This window comes from Melanotaenia boesemani, chromosome 12 (genome assembly GCF_017639745.1).
Source record: "Melanotaenia boesemani isolate fMelBoe1 chromosome 12, fMelBoe1.pri, whole genome shotgun sequence".
NCBI lineage: Eukaryota > Metazoa > Chordata > Actinopteri > Atheriniformes > Melanotaeniidae > Melanotaenia > Melanotaenia boesemani.
In genome coordinates, this window is record NC_055693.1 from 36,130,213 (window position 1) to 36,151,959 (window position 21,747).

The window sequence follows — 21,747 nt, forward strand, 5'->3', positions numbered from 1 at the left end:
TAAACCATCTAGAGGAGCCGTATTCCCACTAATCTTTTCTTGCCTAAAGAAGTTTGTTCAGCACAAATCAGCAGCCAGACCGTCGCTGCTGCTACCATGCTGGACAGGACTTGTACCAGGAATATAGTGATTGCAGTGTTGTGGTGAACACTGCCACCTACTGGCCGTACAACATAATTACAGAATAAATTAAACTGAAAAACATGAAAAAGTAAATAAATAGGATTACCCACAGTCAAATGAAAACAGTGGATACGGACAATAAAATATAAAATTGTCATATTTTATAGGTTTATTAATGGAAATTCAATCTGAAATATTTTTGTAATTTATTTCCCCATCAGTTTGTTTATGTACCCGTTTTTATAATTCTGTTTATTTTCTGGCTGTTTGGGTCCTCCATCCTCCAGAGGGGTATTGCACGAAACCAAGATAAGCGATTAAGCCGGGATATGTTGGTTATCCTGGCTGAATTTAGCCCTAAGTCAGTTGCATGAAAGCAGCTCAAACTAAACCCGGCCAAGTTACTGTGGTGATTTATCCGCTGCAGCTAGCCTGCTCCAGACCAGGCTAACTGCTCAGGCTAAGATTAATCCTAGCGAGTCACCTGCATGTCCAACGTCAATTCTGTGAGGAATTAATGTGTTTTACAGCATGTCCATGGTCTTCCTAAGTATGGCGCGTCATTTTAATCATCCAGTATTAAAATATTACATATACAGTCACTGTACATTTAATCCAAATCTGTTCGTAATCGCAACAGCCTTTTTATATGGATTCGAGTTGCAGTATTATTACTCAGGTCAAGTGTTATATTGCTATGCTAATGAAGACTGCTCGTCAAATTGCTGTCAGAGGTTTTATAAATATGTGTTTTATTGCATTAACTGAGATTACAAAACACAGCGGATGAGGTTACAAAGGTGTATTTAAAGAAATCTGTGACGAGGGCAATGTAGAATATTCAGGTCCAACTCCCCTTCACCTGGTCCCTCTTCATAATGGCTTGCCCTTTTTTGGAGGATGTGCTGGACGAGGAAGCCCGCATCCTCAGAAGAGCATTCAGACGTGAACGAGTCTTCAGGGACAGCTCACATCCCCTGGCCTTTGGAGATGACTATGTCATTGAGAGATACAGATTTTCGGTTACTGGATTTCCAGCAGTTTTCTGAGTGTCCGGCGTTTAATCTCAAGATCCAGCTCCATTCCTTGGAGCTTGCTCTTTTTGAGTCAGCTTTTAACATCTGCCAGCTCTCTCTCTCTCTCCAGGTGCCCTGAATAAAGCGTTCTGACAGTTTGTGAAGTCTGTAAAGGAAATGTCAGTTAGCACAGCAGGATTTGTGCATAATGTAGATGTACTTTAGCCAATACTCACAATGTTACCAGGCCGCTTAGGAGACTGTGCAGCATCCGGGTCCTGCTACACATTTTCTATTAGCACCACATCACTGACTTCATATCCTTCATGGAATAAATGAGCAGGCCAATCCCATAAAACTGACATGCCTCAAGCCTTCTGGACTCCATGACACAGTCTCCTCATCTGCAGACGTGCATTCTGCAGCTGCAGATGTGACTTCCCCCTGCCGTATACATGCAGCGAGAGGACTCGGATTAAGATTTCACAGAACATACCAAGCCTGTGATTTCGAGACACTGTACTAACCGGATCATCTTCTGGTGGCTCCAAAAGTGTAATTGTGTTCCCAGACACTGCAAGGTTATCCAAAGTCAGACACTATATTATATGTGATTGTGTTCCATGTGCAGTAGAATTGCAGTACTTTGTGTACCTTGTATGAAGCGGACAGTTTCTGTGGCTGGGACAGAGTCAGTTATTGTCCCTCCCTGGATCCCCTCCATCACTGGCCTCCCTTTATTTAAATGGAGGCCAGTTCCTCTGCTGGAGTCACATCCTGGCTTGGTGGGCCGCCCCCTGTGCCAGTTTATAGGCCTTTTCTTTAACTGCTACAATCATACAGACATTGAACATGTAGCGTTAAGCGTCATTAAACATCGAAGATGTTTAATAAAATTATTAATTTTAATAATTTCTTGGAATTATTTATGAATTTACTCGTGGGGCACCACCACACAGATAGCTTTATCCTAATCTAATGGCTGTGTGGACACCATTAGAGAACTAAATTAATTAATTTAATAAATTAATTAATTCAAGCTAGAAATCAATCAGTTATCAATCAATCAGTCTCAGGACGCTACTAACGTGAATTCTTACGTCGAAGGGACCCATAACATGGTTCAAAGGAGAAGTTCACAATAACCAGACCAGTTTAGGATAAATATGGAATATTTATTACTAAACTAATCATGCATAAATGAAAAGGAAATATGTACAAAGGACTTCGCATGGAGAAATGAATCAAACATTGGTAAATGCAGAATATGGAGTTCAAACCAAAATCTTATTTCAATGTGTCAGAATGAACGAAATGGATGCAAGAAATGAACAAAGTTAATTAACATGTGGTGTTAATTAAACTAAGGTTCAGGACTGAAAAAGATCTCTAAATCTTTTTAGAAAAGAGGGAAAACTGAATCTCATCCGTTAAACTGGAGGTTTAACTAAGATGTAGAACTACTAGGTCACTGTCAGACAACCAACCATTCTTGAGCAGATAAGCAGAGAATTGATCCGAGCAGTACTCGTCCGGTTCTGTTTGGATCGAGCCGACTTACGACCGTTGTGGTGACTCTGATGGCAAGTGAGGAAGTTGGCGCAGGTGGTTTGGATCCCGAGCGACTTCCAGAAGGCCAGAAGATGTGTCACGTGGTGGTCCGAAGGTTTAGATCAGGCAGCTCTGCGGATGCGGACTCCCGCGGCTCAGCTGGTGGTATCGATGATGGACAGTGGATGACTTGCGGTGATATGGCAAAGATGAAAATGTCCAGCTTTAGGTCAGTCCAAAAAAAGAAACTCTGTAGGATCTATTTAGGATCTATATTAAAAGTCCAAAAGATAAAAACATAACTCAAGAAAAGCGAAGTATTAGCTGGAAAAAGGGAATGAACTACGGAGTCCAAAAAGAGCCAAAAATTGTCAATCATGCATCTTGTATGCAGGCACGAACTTTAGTATCGGGTGATGTTCTTCACATCACTGCAAACTTAATCCTCTGGCAGCATCTCTCTCTCTCTCTGGCGTTCAGACCAAGTGTCCTAACTCTGGAAGAAGGCCATGTCTGGAGAGGATGGGTTGAAGAGGACTTGAAGTCCACTTAAGGCAGAGAGCAACGGAGGAAGGCCAAGAAGGAAGGGCCAAAAGGAAGAGGAAGCGAGCAGAACTAACTAAACTCTTTGTTCTGAGTTTAAAAGTGTTAGTTTGGAGACCCACCCCATGGAAAGGATGGGACCATTATCTTGACCAATAACAGTCTTGTGGGCTGGTTTTGGGTCAGATAGCAGATCCAGAGGGGCTGGTCTGGTCATTTTGTAAAGACTTATCAAATTAAACATTTTGTGAATATATCTATATATCCAAGTTATTAAAGCCTTAAATGAGACATCATTAAAATCCATCAGTGAATCATCGAAAAGACAAGAAAATAGTAAAAAGGCTATATCTCACACAAACACAGTAATAAAGTTTCAGGTCACCAATTAATCAAGCTTGTTGATCAAACCTTGTACAAAATGATAATGATTATATGCATGCGCATGGTATCAAGATAAAACACACATATATATATGTATCTATTTAAATGAACATTGTTGACTAGTAAAAGTATGATCTTTTACTCTTCACACAAAGTCTTTGTCTCCTCTTGTGCTGGGACACAGAGAAACAGAGAAAGACACTTTATTACCCTCTGGAATGTTATGATAAACGTTTCTTGGTGTGTCCAGGTGTCCTGTTAAAGGGGGTTTCCGCTTATCAGTTGAAGGAAAACACAAGTTTAGTAAGAAACAGTTTCAAAGTGGACATTGGGATGAAGAGTTGCATCTGGTATCCTTCGGTTGTTAACTAAAAAGCAAATTTATGTTGCCGAAGATTAAAGTTCAGAAATTTCCCAGGTCTCGTAAATAACCTAATGAAGTCCTCCCAGTCCAGGTTGGGGAGAGTTGACCTTTGTTGACCTGTGGAGCTGGAGACCAAGTCATAAATTTGAGTCAGACCCCCACTTTGGGAGTGAGACTGTTAGTCTGTAAGGAGAGAAAATCCTCAGAGATTGTTTAATTCAGTCACAATTAAACAAAGGTTCCAATCTTTATTTTGAAGACGAGGGAATCCGCTACACATGTCAGCAGACACCTCATCCATTCACCTCATTTGTTCACGGTTATCTACTTTGGAGTCACTTACCAGCCTGCAAAATGTTCTTATATTTAATTTTTTCTTGCTGCCAGGTCCTTTTATGGCCAGACAGGTTTGTCCTTTATGAAGGACAGAAAGATAAAATAGATAAAAACGTTACATGAGGAAAATAAATTAAATGACACATTGTGGATAATTGTTTGCACCTAATCATACTCTACATTTCCTGAGTAACATGCACCTGCTTGTCACTCTTAAAGTATACAACAGTTAGTGGATTTGAAAAGTAATCCTTTAATTGTAGCCTAATTATGACAGTTCCAGTGGAGCACTGTTTATTAATTGTACAGTTTTTGACCACTTACGCATTGAGCCGGTCGGCTATTGTCTGCCAGGCTCTCTCGCGTTCTTTACTTATGGCATTGTTATTGCCTTTTTTCCTTATAATATCCTTAACTTCGTCAGAGAACTCCGTCAGGAGCTGTTGTTCAGCGGCCGTGACATAGGACGAGCTACTTTTATCCATTTCCCCATCGGTGATTCTGTGAGCGATCGCGAGGTCTGCTTCAGTATGCCGTGCACACGCACTTATCCCAACTATCTTCACCTGGCTTAACCTAGCCGCACCTTCTCATCCTGGCTCAGCAACCGTGCAACCAATTAAGCCAGGATAGGCCGCGCAAGCTAGGTCAAGCTGGGCTTGCTTAATTACCCTGGATTTCTTTATTCTGGTTTCGTGCAATACCCCTCAGGTGTTTCTGCTTTGTACCAGGTACTTTTCCAGCCTTTTGTTGCTCCTGTTCCAACTTTTTCCATCAGATTCACTATCAGCTCATATTTTCATCACATGGTGAAACGTCTCAGTTTTATCCTCTGAGATGTTTGGATGATGTTAATATTTACAGCAGCATTCCAACTCTTTTGCAACTGGCTTTATTAAACATTTTCTGGTTTGTCAGAAATTTATGGATAATTTAATTACTTAAATATTTTATTTATTTTGATTTACTTTCTCCTTGAAGCCTAAATCATTGATCACTTCTAAAATTAACCAAAATAAAACCAAGGAAATGATGTGAAATGTGAGACATTTGTACACAATCTACTATTACCTTCCACACCACATGTTAGTTATTAAAGCTGATTGAAGAAATGAATAAAGACACATTCCTTATTAATCCTCCTAAAAGCCACGCTCGGGAAAAACAGGATTTTCAGGAAAACAACCACTAAAGGCACCCAGCAACAAGAAATAAATATTATTTAACACAAAATAAACTGATACCAATCTCAGATGTATCTGTACATGTTCATTTTATAAATTAAAACAAATTACCGGCATCATTACTGTCATTTAGCAGCTGCTTTTCTCCAAAGCAATTCATTCGTGTGGGATTCGAACTTCTGTCACCCGCATGGCAGACGGATGATCTACCGACTGTCTGCAGCAGTGGGAGGGATCTGTAGCAGTGGGAGGGGTCTGCAGCAGTGGGAGGAGTCTGCAGCAGTGGGAGGGGTCTGCAGCAGTGGGAGGGGTCTGTAGCAGTGGGAGGGGTCTGCAGCAGTGGGAGGAGTCTGCAGCAGTGGGAGGGGTCTGCAGCAGTGGGAGGGGTCTGCAGCAGTGGGAGGAGTCTGCAGCAGTGGGAGGGGTCTGCAGCAGTGGGAGGGGTCTGTAGCAGTGGGAGGAGTCTGCAGCGCTGCAATCCCAGCGGCGCTCGATTTGCTGAAAACAGGAAACTGAGGACAAAAATAATCAGATCATTTCATTTTTATGATCGTTGAAAACCCAGATTGTAATTGTGATTAAAATTCGATTAATCGCCCAGCAGTACCTCATGCTGGTGATATGTTCTCACAATAATCTCCAGATGTTTGAGAAGAACAAGCAGAGACTCAGGCATCCAACAAAATCTCTTTATTAGTTTTCTTCACATTTGTTGAGCCACGTCTACACAAAGCTAAATTGACAGCTTTTAGCTCAGCGTTAGCTTCCATCTCCTTTAATTATTCAGACTCGGCTCTGTTTTCACACATGAAGCTAAGGCAGGCGTACAGGTAACGTTCCACTACAGAGGTACAGGAAAAAACCACAGTAGAAAAGTTCAGATGCAAAGTGCTGATGTTCACTTCGGGGAAACTTCATCCAGCCGGGGCTCTGAAACATTCACAGGAACACGAGTCAGGAATACAACACTGAGCACAGATGATGATGATGACGACATCGCCTCACACTGCTAATGAAGAGCTGACTCACCTGGGAACTTGAACTCTGGAAAAGAGGAAAGGTCTCCACCACCGTAGAGTCTCTGAAGCTTCGCTATCTCCTCTGCCAGAGCCTTCTCGTACTCTGATCCTGCATCAACCAGACCTCCAACTGCCCTGTGGACACAGAGACCAGGTCTGAATCACAACCTCCAAACTCAGACAACATCCCCTCCAGCCTGTCTGGTTCCTGCAGTCAGGATGAGGTCTGGACCAGACTGGACCACGCTGAGACCTGCTCCCCCTTCAGCCTGTCTGGTTCCTGCAGTCAGGATGAGGTCTGGACCAGACTGGACCACGCTGAGACCTGCTCCCCCTTCAGCCTGTCTGGTTCCTGCAGTCAGGATGAGGTCTGGACCAGACTGGACCACGCTGAGACCTGCTCCCCCTTCAGCCTGTCTGGTTCCTGCAGTCAGGAAGAGGTCTGGACCAGACTGGACCACGCTGAGACCTGCTCCCCCTTCAGCCTGTCTGGTTCCTGCAGTCAGGATGAGGTCTGGACCAGACTGGACCACGCTGAGACCTGCTCCCCTTTCAGCCTGTCTGGTTCCTGCAGTCAGGAAGAGGTCTGGACCAGACTGGACCACGCTGAGACCTGCTCCCCCTCCAGCCAGTCTGGTTCCTGCAGTCAGGATGAGGTCTGGACCAGACTGGACCACGCTGAGACCTGCTCCCCCTCCAGCCTGTCTGGTTCCTGCAGTCAGGATGAGGTCTGGACCAGACTGGACCACGCTGAGACCTGCTCCCCCTCCAGCCTGTCTGGTTCCAGCAGTCAGGATGAGGTCTGGACCAGACTGGACCACGCTGAGACCTGCTCCCCCTCCAGCCTGTCTGGTTCCAGCAGTCAGGATGAGGTCTGGACCAGACTGGACCACGCTGAGACCTGCTCCCCCTTCAGCCTGTCTGGTTCCTGCAGTCAGGATGAGGTCTGGACCAGACTGGACCACGCTGAGACCTCCTCCCCTCCAGCCTGTCTGGTTCCTGCAGTCAGGATGAGGTCTGGACCAGACTGGACCACGCTGAGACCTCCTCCCCTCCAGCCTGTCTGGTTCCTGCAGTCAGGATGAGGTCTGGACCAGACTGGACCACGCTGAGACCTGCTCCCCCTCCAGCCTGTCTGGTTCCTGCAGTCAGGATGAGGTCTGGACTCTGACTGGACCTGTTTGGGATCATTGTCCTGCTGCATTAGACAGGTTCAGCCATGCTTTGGCTGTCGGGCAGATGGACTCACATCGGAGGAGTTTGTGGTCCTCTCCGACTGCCGGATGTCCAAACCAACATGCCTCCACCACCGTGCATACGAGGCGTTTGAACCAATAACACAAATGTTGTTTTCCAGCTTTTCTTTAGTTCTTTCTTCACATCAGTAAATATCTGTGTGCTGTGATGACGGGAGCGGTTTCATGTTCTTATACAGATCAGTGTTTCTCAGTCCTGGTCTCGGTCAGTCCTGCTTGTTCTAGATGTTTCTGCACTTTAACACAGCTGACTGATGTGAACGGCTCATTAACAGGCTTGTAACAACCTGACGATCAGCTGAATGAATCTGAATCAGGTATGCTGGAAACATGTAAAAAGCTGCAGGGCAGGAGGTTCTGAGGACCGGGACTGAGAAACACTGACCCAGAGAACCTGGACTTGGTTCTTCTAAATGCAACCGGACCACACAATCTTGGTCTTGTTCCAGTGGACATGATGATTAGGGTTGTCATGATTTTCTTGGTATGATTATCACAACTATTTTACCTTAATTAATTTTCCAGCAGGCCCAGAAGTGGACTGGCCACCTGTCCAGGTCTACCTGGGTCTCGCCAGCTGATTGCTGGGATCAGACCCCCCCCCGCCACCCTAAACTGGACCAAGTGTATAGATAATGAATGAATGAAACATTTTAAATGAATAATCGTGGCGTTTAACACTGTAATTAAGTGTGAAATTAAATAATAATAATAATAAGTTCTAGTTTCTTCAGTTATTAAACAAACTGGACGTGCAGGAGAAATATGTTGCATCTGCTGTCTGAAATGACGCTTTCCCAGCGTTCAGGAAGGGGTTTACTCAACTGGTTGAGCAACTGCATCACATACAGAGACCACAGTTCGCTGATCTGGAAATCCTTTCTCTGGACCTGCTGCTGGTCTCATACAGGGTCCAATCACCAGAAACCACATGACAGTGATGGAGGCCAGACTTCTCTACAGCAAAGCTACAGTCTCAATTATTTTAGACAATATGCTTAAATTACTGTAGTTTTCTAGAGGTAGGAATACTTACTGGCTTTGTGCTGAATACTGACGTATGGAGTCCAAGAACAGCTTCTGAATTGGGTCCATTTGAACTAAGAATCACAGGAAAAAGCAAATGAATGAAACTATTTTCACACTTTTGGAAATCATCCATCCGTTCTGCAACGACTTGTAAATCTGGTTTTTAACTGTACCCATCACGCACAAAGCAGCACCTGGGAGTGCAGACAGTAGGCAGCTACAGAGGTTGGACAGGAAAGATTATGTAAAAAAGGTCAGTTAACAGGTTAAATAGCTGCTGGAACAGGTCATGCTATGCTACACATTTATAGCATCCCTTTAAGCTACACAGATGGGTGACAAAGTTCAGGAAAACCTGAATAAATGAGTTATATCTGTTCAGGACAGGCGGCTCAGGTTAAAAATCTAGCGTAGAATATGTTTTTAATCAGAAGATCATTGAAAATGGTATTATTGTTAGAGGAGGAACAGCTGAAGTTGTGATGTGAAAAGACCAGTCAGCTGTAAACGGGGTCACAACAGAGTTCACAACAAAATTTCTACCAATGGACAGAGGTTTCTAGTTGAGGACAGTATCTTTGGTTGTGGCGGATGATGGGGTCCTGTTGGCTTCATCTAATGGAGACGTCAGCTGGCACCATGGCGGTTTGCCATGTGAGGCCATGAAAACCCTGCTCCTGCTGGGGAGCGAGTTGCTGACTTATATGGACGAACGAGGGGAGAAAGGAACAGTAGACTAAAACTGAAACTGAGCAGGTGTATCACGTTGAAAAAAAGAGCAGAGTTTTAAGGTGCAGCTGTCAACTTTACTCATCAATCGACGTTCTAACCCTCACATGAAACCACAAACACCAGTGACTGCATGGGCGTCCTCTGAAGGGTGTCTGGGCTCAACCTTAATTTAGGAAGGGCACAGAGTCGCTGCTCCTCCACACTGAAAGGACCTCCTAGATGACCTCTGAATGCATCGAGAAATGTTTTAACACAATGCAGAGGGAAGATCCCTGGAGAAATGATATCTCAGCTGGCTTAGGACCACTTCGGTGCCCCCCGCCAGTTAAATCTTCTGCTGCTTCATTGTTTCAAGGAATCCAGTCAGTTTGTAGACAATGGTAGGGCAATTTTTTATCTGTTTAAAACATCCTTGGTCACACAGTTATGGTTTTCATCTGTAAGCTACCCAGATAAAGAGGTTTTGATTAATGCATCCTTAAGCATGCAGAGATGCGCCCTCCTAAAGACGTCCAAATAGCGCAAGAGCTTGACACAAACATCATGTCAGTTTGTGTCTGGCCACACTGACAGGTTAATACTCATCCCATCTCAGAAAGTGAGAAATGTACAAGCAAGAGAATATAACTGAGAAGGTAATGACAGGATGAAGGTAATCTAGACTCCAAAAATGACTGTTCCAACTTTGGATATGAGCATCTGTGAATGAAGGGTAAAGGAAAGTCCCTAATTTACATTTAAAGAGGATTCCATGTTTGTGATGGCCAGGTAAAATATGTCTGGCAGAAGAGTCAAGAGCCTTGTGCAAAATATCACATCAAGCTACAGTTTATGTAGATGCTACTATAAATTACCTATGTAGGCAGGACCTGAAGAGTTATGGATTGTAGCAGGGTGCACAGCCTCCTCCATCTTGTCCATTGTGGGGAAGAATTTTCTTACTACAGCAGAAGGCAGCAACGCCCAACAAAAGATTCATGGACTGTCTAACTATAAACAACTACATGGATCCTGCAGATTCTGGGTGAGGCAGCATCATGGGCAAGGATGTTCTTCAAGATATCTGATATGTTAAAACTCCAAGTCCAACGACAAAACACCCCAACAACAAGAGAACCCTTTTAAAGGCCTGGTGAAGTGGTACCAATGACACCCTTAGTGATCAGAGCTCCCCAGCCAGCTCAAGTCCTGTTTAATAGCTCGGGTTGCTACCATGGTTGTCATGGCTGATGACCATCTGTGGAGGTACAGAAGACTGCAGCTGAAGGAGTAGAAAGAAACTCAACAAACATCGGAAGTGACCCAGCATCCGTCCTAGCCTCACAGTGATGGGGCTCTACATCAGGTCAGGCTAGTTCCACCTTAATATGTGCAGGAGGGGTTTCAGGTAGCCATTAGCAAGGTGGCAATGACTCTCAGGGACTCCAGATATGAAAGGATGAGGGTCATATCTGGAGCAAGGTGTGCTGGGGTAACCGGGACAAATGCCAAGTGGTCAGCAGACACTGTAGCACATGAGGCTGAAAGGTCCCTGAAGTTGAAAGACAACACTGGGAATCTCTGAACTGGAAAACAGGGGCTGGAAATTTCCATTTCTACCAGTGGAGCAGTGGAGTGGAGAGAAATGGTCCAGGTGGAAGAGCAGCACCAGGTGGAAGAAGCTTAGGAAGCTGTGGAACTAGCAAGCCACGTTCCGCAAGTTGCTAGTCCCAAGGAGGAGAGTCTCATGGGCTGAATGCTGGAGGCTAGAACTGCTCCATATTAGCTTCCTTCGGAGGTGTCCAGCAAACCTGGAAAGGTAGGGCCACAAGGGGGGATTACTGAGAAAACTACGTGGAAAGAAAGACACTTGCTCACATCCTGGCTGGTGTCACACAACCCTTACCCTAAGGGAGGAACATGTGGCCACATGATGAAGTGCTCTCAATGATTGCAAATATCTTGGAGCAGGACAGAAAAAGGCCACAACAGTCATACAAGCTGCAGGTACCACGGATAGAGTTCATCCAGGCAGAAGAACAGCAAGAAAAAAAACAGAGTCAACACTCTGAAGGCACAACAAAGGGTCTCTAGAGCAGACCTAGAAAGGAAGTCAACCCCATACTGTCAGAGCAGGCAACGAGGGCCACCCTTGTAAAACTGTATTTTCCCTGAGAAGAAAGGTCCACGGAAAAAAAGACTTGCATACCAAAACCTTGTCAAAGGTGAAAAAGGTTGGAAAATACATCTGTTTCCTAGTGAAAGATAAGAATGGTGAGAACCAAAAGCTCCAAATCTAAGACCATGGTCCTCAGCCAGAAAAAGGCGGAGTGTCCTCTCTGAGTCGGGAATGACATCCTGTCCAAAGTGGAGGAATTCAGGTATCTCAGGGACTCGTTTACAAGTGAGGGAAGGTTAGAGAGGAAGACGGACATGCATCGGTGCAGCATCGGTCTCTTGTAGTGAAGGAGCTGAGTAAAAAAGGTCAAACCGGTCAAAGTACATTCCTGTCCTCACATATGGTCACCAGCTGAGCAGAGAATGGATGGATGGAATATTCACCTTCTGTGGTAGCATACTTGCTGTGTGGACAAATCGTGTACTGCTGGGTCAGGGCAGGTTCTTACTATGCTATGGGTCAATCTGTTCCCTCAAAGGAAGGGGCAATGCCATAAGTATGCTGTGGAGAGTGATGACTTTCAGTCTGTGATGAAAGGTTTCTATCTTTATAGGAGGGACAACAACAGCTGTTGTCAAAGTGGTGTGGCAAAGGCTGCCAAACTTTTCCAATATGGCCTTTAACTTAGGGCCCGATTAATTGACAGGCCGATTAAATCGGCCGATATTTGCCCTTTTTAGAAATGGCCAATATCAGCCGTTGTATTGCCGATTATAGGCATATTTATTCTTACTTTCTTATAAAAGAGTAAATGCTGTTAAGTGTCGGAGTCTGCAGAATGGTGTCCTTGCGGCGTTTGTCCACTAGATTGAGCTCTGACTCCATTCAATCCCACCATCATCCCCCCGTCTTTTCAACAGGGTTAGCTAGTAGCTCCAGCCAGGTTACATTAAAGCAGTGAGCCGAGTGGTAACTTGCAGACAGGTAATATAATAAATTTATAATAATGTTGTACAAATAATGACTCAGCATGTCTCCAGTTTCAGTTGACCTCTGTTTGCTGTGTGTAATGATGAGTGGCGCTTGCTTCACTGTGTCGGTCAGCTTTTTATTTACGCTGCATTGCTGAAGTTGTGCTAAATTAGCTTAGGGTGCCGTTGTGGCTAACTGCTGTAAGCAGAACTCTTATTTTGAAGTGTGAAGCACCGGAACAGGATGTGCATGTAAAATGTTAGAGTGTTGCAATGTTGACTTGTAGCCGTAGCAACACGTCAAGAACCGGCTGATGTCAGAAGTTCACACATATCGTGTGGTTAAGTTATTCCTCAAAACGGCCAGTCATAACAACGTCTGTTAGCAATAACATCACTGTTATCCCAACCTAGCATAGCATTAGCTAAGTAGCCAGTAACTGCAGAAATAATGTAAGTGTATAAAATATCTGAGCGTCCAGAACGAGCGTCCATCACTCCGTCAGCTGCAGGTGGAGGCGTATTTTAGGAGGAGAGATGTGGATGCAGACGGGAGGAGCTTTATTCACTGCACTACTGAAAACTTTATTAACATTACAGTCTGTCTACAGCTCCCGTCATGCCTTAGTTTTACTTTGTCAGAAAATACTAGCGTGAGCGGCTGTAACAGCAACTCTGTGTTAGTGCCAGACCATGGAGACCATTATATATAAAACACAACTCTATCAAAGACGACTTCTTTCTGACATTTGAGAAAAACATATCTGGTTTTTATTTTGGTTCATACATGATATATTTTATGGCAAAGAAAATATTAGAGTAAAGAAAATGTGATTTAACATTGAAGGGCATCAGAAGGCTGCATAAATAATGTTTAATTTTATAATAAATATAATAATGTTACACCTTATATATATTTTTCTACCTGTACTTTAACCTACTTCTAATTTGCATCAGTAAGAAGTACAAAACAAGATGTATTTAATTCATCCTTTTTTTAAGGTTATATATTTTAATTTCCAGTTTGTGATGGCCGCCTAGGCAGCCACACACTGAGCCTGGTCTGGTAACCTTTTTCTTCATTTCAGTTAGTTTGTCAGGTGGAGTTAACTGATTGGGTGCACACTTTTAGTTGACTCATTCTTGTCACCTTGTTTGGTGATTTGGTGATTAATTTTCAGTTAATATGCATTTTCTTTGAGTTACTAGTTCCTGGGGAAGTTGCTGTGAGGACCAAGCCTGCTAAGAGTCCCAGCTGAGGTGGATCTCCTTTGAGGAGGCTGCAGTCTGACTGGACTCATCCATCTCACAAAAAGATAGTGGGAGAGGGGTTTAGATTTTCTATTGTTTTGTATTACTTTGTTTATTCTTTATTTAGAAGTATGATTATTTAGATTTGTTTCCCTAATGAGTTGTGAATCTAAATGGTTTAAGTTCTGTTGTGAATTAGTTAAGTTTATTAAGTTAGCTGAAGATGGTTGTGTTATTATTTCCCTCTTGTGTCAAAATGGTCTGATCAGCCAGTGTATATAGTTTCCCTTGTGTGTCAGTTTGTTAGGTCAGTTAGTTTTCAGTTCCTTATGTTGATGTTCTGTTTAGTTGACCTCTTTTATGGGCCCAGAACTTTTACTTAGGAATTTGTATTTTTGTTGTTTTTTGGTAAAATTAAATGTCAAAAGACGTTTTCTTTAAAAAACCTCCTGTGCTCTCGTCATCCTTGGCCTCGGTCCCTCACACAGTTATTTAAAGCTTTGCTGCATGTTTTTGGAAACTCTTCTGTGGTAAAATTAAACATACGAGGACAAAATATTTTGAAACAGTAAAATGTTCTGCCTGTAATTCATTTTTTTGTTGATGTAAACGTTAATGAACCAAAAATCAAGTTAATTTAATCATATTAAAAAAAAAAAAAAAAAAAGAAATCAGCCGATTAATCAGTAATCGGATTTTCTTTCTACTAAATATCGGAATCGGTATCGGCCTCAAAAAATCCACATTGGCCGGGCCCTACTTTAAATGCATGTCCATTTCCCAGGATGAGAAGATGACATCTGGTGGATCCTTCGAAAGTGGTAGGTACAAATGGTGACGTAAGAAGGCCTCTGAAGGATGGATTACTTTATATAACCAACACTCAGAAACGCACCCAGATACAACAATACAAACTCGCCCAAGGACACTTAGACTAGGAAAGCTGGGGAGTGAACCAGCAACACTCCTGCAGGCAGATGCCAGGATGTAGCCTCGACACCTATGAATGGTCCAGAAAAATAAACGTCATGATGGATTAATAACTTAATCATTTGTCACCCATCTGTTGGTTGCCAGCAGGCTGATTGAAAAGCAGCCCAATTCTGTTTTCATACACAGTTTAACATTGCTAAACTTATTCTTATTAAATGCCCGTTCAACTTTAATTCCACTCACAGCAACCAGGGTGCAATCTCACCATGTGCTTTTACCAGGAAGACAAGGGGAGGAAAGTTCACATTTAGGTTTTATCCATCAACAAACTCCACCAGATCACACATGTGAGAAATGATAAACTGTCCATGCGACTCCTACTAAGTGTGACGAGTGTCTGGGAGGGAAGAGGACAGTAAGGGAAAGAAAAGATGACAGGAGATGACTGCAACCTGAAGATTCTCCTTCACCAGTGGAAAAACCCTTCAGGTAACTTATCTTTTAGTGTTTCAATGAAGTACAGAAAAACATTGTGTGGAAATTGGCAGTAATGGGAATAGAAATACTTCCTGTCATGTTGGAATATCTTTAGAGAAAGTGTGGATATTTAAAGCAAATCTGTAGGAATACAGTTTTGTAAAAAGGTAATAAGAAGAAAGATGGGACAAACTAATAATGACAAAGAACCCAAAGAAATACATGCAGTTAGCAAGCGGGCATTAGTACACGTGAACAGCTCCCAGACACAAAGCAAGCTAGAAATGTCAAGCCGAAATGCTATTACATAAACTCATGCATCATGTGAACGGTGCTGGAAGTGGAACAAACACATGGAAAAGGCATCTGGATTAAAACTGCATTAACAATGGCATGATAACGGGGCAAGGGTGTGTATGGCATGAAGGTGGTGAGGGAGTGTTTGAATGTTAAAGGCTAAACTGCATCTCTCAGGTACTGTTAGCAACAAGCTGTGTGAGGCTAAAAGAACAAAAAGATGAAGTGCGTTTGTGAAGTCAGGTATCTTTACAATTTATCATTACACTAATCCAAACACTTGGCTACTGTATTTTATATAAATGGTGATGAAAATGTTTGCTGGTAGACTGCAGGGTCCACAGAGGAAGAGAAAAGGATTGTGGGGTAGGGGGAGGTTGTGGTGTGTACCCTCAGATGGTTCAACAGCTTCAGTAGGGTCCTCCGTTTGCAGCTCCTCTCCCGCCGCCTCTGCAATGACCGGAGCGAGGTCCACCAGCTGCTCGCTGCTCTCGTCCACGGCACTAACTCCAGCTGCTGCTTCTGCCACGGGGTCGGGGGCTGCAGACTCCGTGACCTCCACGGGAACGGCTTCTGCCACAGGCTCTGGTTCTGTCTCCACGGGAACGGCTTCCGCCACAGGCTCCGGGACAGTCTCCACGGGAACGGCTTCCGCCACAGGCTCCGGGATCGTCTCCACGGGAACGGCTTCCGCCACAGGCTCCGAGACCGTCTCAACGGGAACGGCTTCCGCCACAGGCTCCGGGATCGTCTCCGCGGGAACGGCTTCCGCCACAGGCTCCGAGACCGTCTCCACGGGAACGGCTTCCGCCACAGGCTCCGGGATCGTCTCCGCGGGAACGGCTTCCGCCACAGGCTCCGAGACCGTCTCCACGGGAACGGCTTCCGCCACAGGCTCCGGGATCGTCTCCGCGGGAACGGCTTCCGCCACAGGCTCCGAGACCATCTCCACGGGAACGGCTTCCGCCACAGGCTCCGGGATCGTCTCCGCGGGAACGGCTTCCGCCACAGGCTCCGGGACCGTCTCCGCCACAGGCTCCGGGATCGTCTTCACGGGAACGTCTTCCGCTACAGGCTCCGGGACCGTCTCCACGGGAACGGCTTCCGCCACAGGCTCCGGGACCGTCTCCACGGGAACGGCTTCCGCCACAGGCTCCGGGACCGTCTCCGCCACAGGCTCCGGGACCGTCTCCACGGGAACGGCTTCCGCCACAGGCTCCGGGACCGTCTCCACGGGAACGGCCTCTGCCACAGGCTCAGGGGTTGCAGCCTCTGGAGTGGCCTCAACGGCTACAGCTTGGACCACAGGCTCTGGGGCCACCTCTAAAGGGGGAGCTGGTTCAGGGACAGCATCCACGGCTGGTCTAGTTTCTGTGGCTGAGGCTTCAGCAATGGGTGCTGCTTTAACAGGAGGGGCTGGTTCAGCAGCAGAGGCTTCAACAACTGGCCCTGACACCCCTACTGGAACAGATTCCAAGACAACTTCAGGTGTAGTGCCAATAACCGGGGCAGCTTCGGCCGTGGGTGGTACTTCAGCTACAGGTGCAGCTTCAGCTGCTACAGCAGGCTCAGCGACAGCATCAGTGGTGGGCGTGGTCTCTTTGCCAGAGGTGGATGCCACAACCTCAGGTGCAGCAGAGGTGGGGGTCTCTGTTGCTGGTGGAGCTTTAGCTGCGGCTGCAGCGGCAGCGGCTGGAGAAACTTCCTTCTTCTGAAACTCATATGGCTTGTGCTGAACAAGTTTTTCTATGTCGAAGTATGTTTTAGCCTGGTTTTTGTCTAGGATGAAGGAGGAGTGCAAGCAGACAGAAGTCATTATTTTTCTTTTTGTTTTGGAAGAACTTGGCTGAATGGCAAAATGTCCTGTAGAAACCCACATTGAATTAAGATTCTAATATTTGATTTTAAAAACTATCTAGGCATATGATGGAAAGAAAAACATCACATGTATGAGTTATCCACAGGGGAAATTTTAGAAAGTCTTAGATTTATGGATTCTGCATCTGCGGTGTGCTTTCCAGTCCACCAGGGTCTGTGCATGTGGTTCCATTTGTACTGCAGCGTCGGGGTATGACCAGGTCTGCTACACCGGCACATTCTGTTTATCATTAAAAGCAGGAAAACTAAGACTCTGTTCAAATCCAGACACCTCCTTTTTAGCTTTTCTGGTTCACTTGCAGACTTAAACTTTCCTTATGCTTGCATATGACAATAAAGATCTTGAATCAATCTCTAATTTATTTAAACTGTTTAATAGAACCAACTTTGATTTTATCACGTCGTGGCAATCGCTGGGGTAAAGCAGAGTGCAGCATGGCTTTCTACACACCAGACCCACAATTCACGTATGAATGAAACCACATACAGACCATAAACTGGCCCTCAGCTGAACTGTAAACAGCAACACACGCAGAATGATAGCAGCCTGCTGAAGGAGCGTTTAGTGACGTAATCATGACAACAAACCAAACATGAAGGTGATGGACTGTGGTACAAGCATCACTGAATAATAGTAACAACATAAATCTGTCATCTGCAAAAAAGTTTACCAGAGTAGCATTACGGACTCAGTACGCTTCTTTTTCCATCAGACTGTCAGGTTTGCTCCTGAAGACCCGGAAATTCAGCCACACGTAGGACAAATGGATTTGAAAAGAATAAGGTTTATTGAGGACCAGGGGATGGAGGGAGTGAAACCAGTTCTGGTTAGCTGGCGGAGTCAGGCAATCCCAGGTCTGTGAGAGAGAATTCCTGAAATGAACTTCAGACAGGAAGTTTAGTCCACAAATCCAAAAGACGTAGTCAGGGCAGGCAACGTTCATTCACAGTGAGGCTCAGTGCAGTACTTATCCAGAGGGACAGGCTATTCCGTGGTCATGCGGGCAAGGGTCAATCCAGGCAGGCACTTGAAGGGATCCGGCAGGGGTCAGGCAAAAGAATATCCACGGACGTGACAGGGTCGATGACAAGGAAGTCTGGAACTAGAAATAACTGGATATCACAAGGTAAGTACTGGTGACCATCTGGCAGGGAAGCAGGGAGTGAAGAGAGTTTAAGTAGGGGAGGGAGCAGGTGAGGGAAATGACAATCAGGACAGGTGTAGGAGATCATCCTGATTGCAGCTCTGCAGAGCAGCTCTGCAACATGACAGTACCCCCCCCTCAAGGGCCGACACCGGACGGCCCACCAGGCATCGACGGATGGGCCCGATGGAAAGCCCGGACGAGGGTGCGATCCACAATGAACCGGGAGGGAACCCAAGAGCGCTCCTCCGGGCCGTAACCCTCCCAGTCGACCAGATACTGCAAGCCCCGACCCCGGCGCCTGGAACGGAGGAGGCGCCGCACAGTGTAAACCAGCCCTCCGTCGAAGAACCGGGCGGGCGGCGGGGACGCGGAGGCGGGAACCAGGTCCGACTCCGACACAGGCTTGATCCGGGAGACATGAAAAGTGGGATGGATCCGGAGGGTCCTGGGCAGGCCCAGACGAACTGACACTGGATTGATGAGTCGGATGATGGGGAAGGGTCCAATGAAGCGAGGAGCCAATTTGCGATTCTCCACCCTCAGCGGAAGGTCCCGGGTAGACAACCACACCCGCTGTCCCAGGGAGTACTCAGGCGCCGGGGTGCGCCTCCTGTTAGCCGCCCTGGAATAAACGGCAGAGGTGGTTAGAAGGGACCTGCGGGCCCGTCTCCAAACCCGCTGGCACCGAAGGGCAGCAGCATGGGCCGAGGGCACCCTGGCATCCCTCTCCTGGACACAGAACACAGGGGGCTGGTAACCAAACACCACGTAGAAGGGAGACAACCCAGTAGAACCAGAGGGAAGAGAGTTGATGGCATACTCCACCCAGGGGAGGTTCTGTGACCAAGAGGCCGGGTCCCGCTCACACAACATGCGGAGCTTGGTCTCCACCTCCTGGTTGACACGTTCGGTCTGGCCATCGGTCTGGGGATGAAAACCTGAAGACAGGTCAACCTGGATGCCCAGCAGGGTACAAAACTCCTTCCAGTACTTGGACACGAACTGGGGTCCTCGATCCGAGACGATACTGGCGGGAAGGCCGTGAAGACGGAACAGCTCCCTGGACAGAATAACCCCGAGGTCCCTGGAAGAGGGCAGCTTAGGAAGAGGAACCAGGTGAGTCATTTTAGAGAAGCGATCGACAATGGTGAGCAAAACAGTGTAAGAGTTGGAAACAGGGAGACCAGTTATGAAGTCCATGGACACATGAGACCAAGGACGACCAGGGATGGGAAGGGGTCGCAGCAAACCCGCAGGGGGTCGACGGGAGGGCTTGGCCTGACAGCAGAGACGGCATGACAACACAAAACCCTTGACGTCCTTGACCAGGGTCTCCCACCAGAAGCGGCCCCGAACCACAGAGAGCGTCTTGTGGAAACCTGGGTGACAGTACAGACGAGAGCTGTGACAGAATGACAATACCTCGGGAACCAGGTGACCCGGAACAAACAGCCTATCCCGGGGGCAGCCGTCCGGCACGGGATGAAGCCGGTGGGAATCCGTGACCTTGTTCTCCAGGGCTAGCCTGGTGGCCGCCAAACGCACAGATGAAGGCAAGATAAACTCCTCCCGATTGGCCATGTGCGCCTTCTCTGGCGGGTCATGGAGCCGGGAAAGCGCGTCCGGCTTCACATTCTTACTGCCCGGCCTGTAAGACAACGTAAAGTTGAAACGACCAAAGAATAGAGCCCACCTGGCTTGTCTCGGATTCAGCCGTTTAGCTGTCTTTAAATACTCTAAATTCTTATGGTCGGTCCACACAATGAAAGGAACAGGCGCCCCCTCCAGCCAATGCCTCCACTCCTCCAGCGCCAGTTTAACCGCCAATAATTCGCGGTTCCCCACATCATAGTTCTTCTCTGCAGCAGACAAGCTCCTAGAAAAGAAGGCACAGGGGTGAGTCTTGTTATCAGGAAAGTGTTGGCTGAGGACAGCCCCAACTCCCGAGTCGGAGGCGTCGACCTCCACAATGAACTGACGAGACGTGTCGGGAGTGAACAGAACAGGGGCCGTGGTGAACAGTTGTTTTAGACACCCAAAAGAGCGGTCAGCCTGGTCCGACCAGGCGAACCGCGCTTTGGACGACGTCAAGGCGTGCAGGGGTGATGCAATGGAGCTGTAATTCCTGATGAATCTACGGTAGAAGTTAGCGAACCCCAGGAACCGCTGAAGCTGTTTTCGACATTGAGGAATGGGCCAGTCCGCAACCGCCTTGACCTTGGATGGGTCCATGACCATGCCCTCCGTGGTGATGATGTACCCCAGGAACGAGGTGGTGTTCTGATGAAACTCACACTTCTCCGCCTTGATGTACAGTTTGTTCTGTAGTAGACGGAGGAGAACAGCTCGAACATGCCGCCTGTGAGAAGAGAGATCCTTTGAGAAAACCAGGATATCATCCAGATACACGAATACGAACTGACCGATCATATCTCTCAGGACATCATTAACTAAAGCTTGGAAGATAGCAGGGGCATTGGTTAGGCCGAACGGCATCACGAGGTATTCGTAATGTCCGTTGGGTGTATTAAACGCAGTTTTCCATTCGTCTCCCTCCTTGATCCGAACGAGGTGATAGGCATTACGGAGGTCCAGCTTTGTGAAAACAGTAGCCCCTTGAATCTGCTCAAACGCAGTGTTCATGAGAGGAAGTGGATAGCGGTTCTTTACAGTGATGTCATTTAAGCCCCTGTAGTCAATGCACGGTCGCAGAGAACCGTCCTTCTTCTCGACGAAGAAAAACCCTGCTCCGGCAGGAGATGAAGATGCCCGGATGATGCCTGCCTCCAGCGAGTCGTTGATGTAATCCTCCATGGCTTGTCTTTCTGGTCCAGACAAGGAATACAGCCGACCCCGGGGTGGAAACGTGCCAGACATCAGTTCAATGGAGCAGTCGTATGGTCGATGAGGTGGAAGAGAGGTGGCGCAATGTTTGTTGAAGACCTCACGGAGGTCGTGATATTCTCGGGGAACTGCAGCCAGGTTGGGAAACTCCTCCTGAAACCTCCCAGGATCCTTACAGGAGTTAGAAGCAGTGCGAAGACAGGTGGACAGACAATTCGCGGACCAACCCAGAATCTCTCCTTTGTTCCAGTCTATATGTGGGTTATGGTTACGTAACCAGGAAGCCCCCAAAATCATGGGAACGTCAGGTGAG

The 21,747-nt window shown here is 46.5% G+C and overlaps 1 protein-coding gene across 2 annotated transcripts in view; it reads right to left on the minus strand.

Annotated features, from left to right (window-relative positions):
• Positions 1-6,176: 6,176 nt before the first annotated feature.
• The window catches only part of LOC121649826 (fibrous sheath CABYR-binding protein-like), a 29,768-nt gene continuing 14,197 nt past the window's right edge, over positions 6,177-21,747 (minus strand). For both annotated transcript variants that reach the window (XM_042000920.1, XM_042000919.1), the window contains exons 4-7: positions 15,955-17,343; positions 8,813-8,876; positions 6,531-6,655; positions 6,177-6,431 (exon numbers count right to left, since the gene is read on the minus strand). In XM_042000920.1, coding sequence (XP_041856854.1) covers positions 6,400-6,431; positions 6,531-6,655; positions 8,813-8,876; positions 15,955-17,343 — 1,610 coding nt within the window. In that variant the 3' untranslated portion in view covers positions 6,177-6,399. The remainder of the gene's footprint in view (positions 6,432-6,530; positions 6,656-8,812; positions 8,877-15,954; positions 17,344-21,747) is intronic.